Source organism: Quercus lobata, chromosome 6 (assembly GCF_001633185.2).
Source record: "Quercus lobata isolate SW786 chromosome 6, ValleyOak3.0 Primary Assembly, whole genome shotgun sequence".
In the NCBI taxonomy this organism is placed as follows: domain Eukaryota; kingdom Viridiplantae; phylum Streptophyta; class Magnoliopsida; order Fagales; family Fagaceae; genus Quercus; species Quercus lobata.
The window spans coordinates 9,972,864-9,977,480 of NC_044909.1; the positions used below are offsets into that span (position 1 = coordinate 9,972,864).

At 32.0% G+C, this 4,617-nt stretch overlaps 1 protein-coding gene across 1 annotated transcript; it reads left to right on the forward strand.

Moving 5' to 3' along the window:
* The first annotated feature begins 513 nt into the window (after positions 1-513).
* Positions 514-2,765, forward strand: LOC115951018 (late embryogenesis abundant protein Lea5-like). Its single transcript, XM_031068332.1, has 2 exons — positions 514-844; positions 2,275-2,765. The coding sequence occupies exons 1-2, from the start codon at positions 771-773 to the stop codon at positions 2,528-2,530; spliced, it is 330 nt and encodes a 109-aa protein (XP_030924192.1). The 5' UTR covers positions 514-770; the 3' UTR covers positions 2,531-2,765.
* Positions 2,766-4,617: the final 1,852 nt, after the last annotated feature.

Here is a 4,617-nt window from a genome sequence, read left to right on the forward strand (position 1 = left end):
CACGTTATTCACAAAGATGAACAGTCAATAAATCATTTCAAAAGCCATGTTTATATGGCTAACAAACAACTTTGATTTCCAGCCAAAAAAAAAAAACAAACTTTGATTGAGCTTGATTGACTGGTGACAAAGCAAAAATACAAGGCCATAATAAAATCAAACCCCGATACCTGTAAATCACATAAAGTTAATTATTGTTCAATTAAGAAGATAAGATTGTTATTCAGCATAAAAAAAAAAAAAAAGAGGAAGATAAGATTGTAGCTTTGGGGAAGAAAAAATAATAATAAAAATGAAGAAGAAGATAAGATTATCTTCGTACAGACACGTATAATGGGTGTCACCTTTTTGTGACCTTGTACACAGGAAATTTAGGTTAACCTAAAATCTTTAACAGGTTTGTGACTTGTCCAACATGCAAAAACCACGTGTCTGATCCATAGAAAAACATTTGATAAGACCTTGACACGCTCTTATTTTTCTTTACAAAGTCATTGAATTTGAAAGCACTTTCACTTCTTTCTAGAAAAGCCAACTAATCACCTCGAGTAGTGCCACCCTACTTTTCCTTCTATATAAATAAACACAAAAACCATAGCTTTTCTTTACGCCACCACACAGAACAAAGAGAGCGAGCTTCAGAACAAGCTGCTGTGGAAGTCTCTTTTCTCTTCTTGGGAAAGTTTTTCCAAGAAGAAACAGCTTCTTCTACAGCAGCAACACCAACAAAATAAGTTGTTAATAGCTGTTGGATCAAATAATATTATCAGATGGCTCGCTCTCTCACTCAGGCTAAGCTTCTTGCTGAGTCCATTGCAGATGGTTTTTCTCTCTTTATCAACCGGTAAGTTATAAAATGTTCAAAACCCACTTTTTATTTTCGTTTAAAAAATGAATATACGGTGTATTTTTTTTTTCCTTGTTATTTTTGTGTTTGATAATATCGTAGTACTAGCCATTGATTGGACTTGGAGTGGGATTTTTTGTTTTTACTTTGATTTGTTGTCATTAAAATAAAAGAAAAAAAGGTACAGTGGATGATAGGATTCTAGCTATTTTGTGTTTGATCATATCAGATTGGGCCTTGATTTGATTTTTTGAAGAAAACAAATCTAATCTAAATAACCTGCATTGAATGAGACTCAGGGTCTCGAGGAATAGCTCCATGATTTGAGGGGACACGAGTGCAGCGTCCCAACATTTGATTTTGACATTTTTCGAATCAAAATATGACTTTCTGTTTTTGCCCAAACAAAACAACAAATTTAACTGAATAATAAGTCCACTGCTAACTGGAGATGAATAGTACCGAGTTTTTTCTTTTGTCACATAGTCTGATAATCTTTTTTTTTTTTTTTTCTTTTGTCACATAGTCTGATAATCGAATCAAATGCCTTCTCTTTTTAGTTGGTATGGGGTAAGTTTAGGAATTTAATTTATATAATTGTTTCCTGCATAAATTTCTCGACTTAGAATGGATTTGGGTAAACATTATTTTATTAGCTTTTTTTTTATTAAAAGAAATCAGTCTTTATTTAACCAAAAAAATAAAAAGATTTTAGAAAACTATAGCCTATAAATAAACCAATAGTCTTATAATTCTTTATTAAGACTTAATTAATCGAGCTAAGTTGAAAAGCTACCATATGTACTCGAGTAAAATTGTCGTGATTGGTCCCATTTTTGTCACGCTTTTTGAAGGGCAAAGTCCATAGTATGGCTAAGTTAGGTGCTGGAGTAAAGAGATTTTATCAAAATAGGAGTAGTAGAGATATATTAGCCAATTAGATAAACCCAAGCTGAATCATACTATGTGGCGAATTAATACATCCAAATGGAGTGAGAAAACTATAAACTACTATCGGAGTCCCATTGCCAACTTACTAACCGATATAGCCTATAATTTTTGTCTTAAAGACGCAGATCACTCGTAGGTTAATTAACTCTTCTTCATGTTTTCAATGAAAACATCCAAATTCAAATCCCCGTCTCTAATGTAACTATCACACCGGAGTTGCTCCCTTTAAGCATACGCAATATTATAGTCTAATACTAATCAACATTTTAGTATTGTTCACTTAGTCCAAGAGACAAAAAACAAAAAACAATATGGCCAACCCATCATCTTCAGAATTAGAGTACTCTTTACATAAAGCATTATCATATTATATTTCATTATTAATAAGTAAATTTTCATCAACGCAATTATTAATAGATAGAATAAATAATTGTTTAGCTTGTAATGATGATTTATGTCTTGATGGGTGTGGACAGGCGGGGTTATGCGGCTGCATCACATGCCTCAGTGTCGGCAAGCTTAGCTAATGGAGGAGGGTCTAGTAGTAGTAAGAGTAGAATCCTGATGAGTAAAATAGAAGAGAGGGCTTCGATGAAAGAAGATTGTGGGGCCTCTTCAGCATGGGCCCCAGACCCAGTTACTGGTTACTACAGGCCCATTAATCATGCAGCGGAAATTGATGCAGTCGAGCTTCGAAATCTGCTGTTGAACCACAAGGTGAGAGCACACTAAAAGCCATGGAGGTCACTGACCACATGTGGTTTTATCAGAGGATTCTGTGCTGCCCTTTGGACTTATTGTGGAACCATTTCTGACTCTGTTTGTGGTATTGCACCTTTGTTGAATTATCTATGGCAATGAGTGACTATCTAGTACGTACTGTCGTTTCAGTTATTTACATGGAGAAGTAAACCAGTTACTGTTTATGTAATAATAATGATGATGTTCCTCGTCTTTTATTTTATTTTTTTATGCTTTGTGAGTATATCAACAAATATGCAATTCTTTTTTCTTTTTTCTTTTTTTGAGGAGCAAATATGCAATTCTTTTTTCTTTTTTCTTTTTTTGAGGAGCAAATATGCAATTCTTAGTTACATACCCCTTTATCTCAACCATATGAACATCTTGAATTTTATAATCAAACGTGATAAAATCCCAAAAATAGTTAAAAGTTTATGTTAACACTATCAGTTTATCTAAGAGATCAAATCATGTCACTAGTTTCAACATTTTCTTGATCCATACTTTTTTTTTTTTTTCAGTCTAAAAAGCATGGATTTAACAAAATTTCAGTGTGTTCATGTCCACACAAATTTTTCCATGTTTGTGTCCAATACGACTGTATCACACTTCTAACTTAAAATATGCTCTTGTGATATCTCGAAATGATTTTATTTTGGACACGATCAAAACACTTCGGTGACTCGATCATATATAACATCGTTGTGATACAATTTTCTATATATGATGACTAATATAATTGAAAAGGAAAGGGAAAGATCTTGCACAATCGAAAATGTTGACCAAGTTACTTCGATTAAATCATTCAGCAAAAGAAAAGTTACTTGGATTAAATCAGTCATTGTTTTCAGCCTCAAATCAACCTTCTTCTACCTCTCTCTTTGGATCAATAATCAATCAATCAATCATCTGATCACTTTGACCACAATAATGATACAACCATTCAATGTATCTCTCTCTCTCTCTCTCTCCCTCTCTCTCTCTCTCATTTATACATCTAACCAAAATTCGTCTTGGATTTTTTAAAACTTATGAATTTATGTATTATTTCATTTTTTTAATTTGAGTATTTTTTTTTATTTGTATTAAAAAAATAATAATAACCTGGAAACCACTAGTACTTTCAAAGTAAAAGTTTGCCACTCTAATTTATTTGTTCATCAAACAAAAAATAAGTAACTCGAAGACGTGGTGGAGGGGTTTTTTTTTTTTTTTTTAACAAGACAACTTATTCTAAAATTTTGGTCTCTAGGTCAGTAGTTGAGCCAATAGGTCTCCACTCACCAGTTGAACAATAGAGTTAGTAAATAAATAAATAAGTGTTATTGATCATAAAAATTAGAGATGTTACATCTATAATATTTTTACAATAAATCATAAGTGGTTAGTTATTATTGGTTCAAATTTGAAACTAACACTAAGACTACTTTTTTACCCTAACAATAACAATCTGCCCCTTAGAATTTGTTGTAAAAATATTATAAACATATCATTTCTCTAAAAATAAATATATAAATTGAAAAAATAGATATGCCTAAATTACTAATTAGTGTTGGAGCATTTTAATAAATGAATGATTAATGAGTTGGCAAATTTTAATGAAAAGATAAGGGAGTTTTATGCAGTAGATAAGGAGCCAGTGTATCAATCAAATTTGAAATCCTACATTAATAAAGATATAGTCATTATTAATTTATGGGTTATGTTAACATATTTTCTTAAGATAAATATTAATGAATCATAATAGGAAAGTTTTGACACCACTTTAAAAATATAAAAAGCGGCCAATAATATTTATTATTTTTTATTTTTTTAATAAAATATTTCTAAAAATAATTCATAAACCAGTACACTTAAAAGGAGCGGCTTAGGCACACGCACAGGGTAGAAGAGGTATTCTTCTCTTGTACAATCAAAATAGCTAAGCAAAAATTAAAAAGCGGAGTAACTAGTGGCCTCAGCCCTCAAGGATGAGACATTGGATAATATTTATATGAGAGGCACCTCCACTTGGGGGCCACTTTTGACCCACTTAACGAGGGTACTATAACTAGTGGCCCAAGCCGGCTTGCATATAC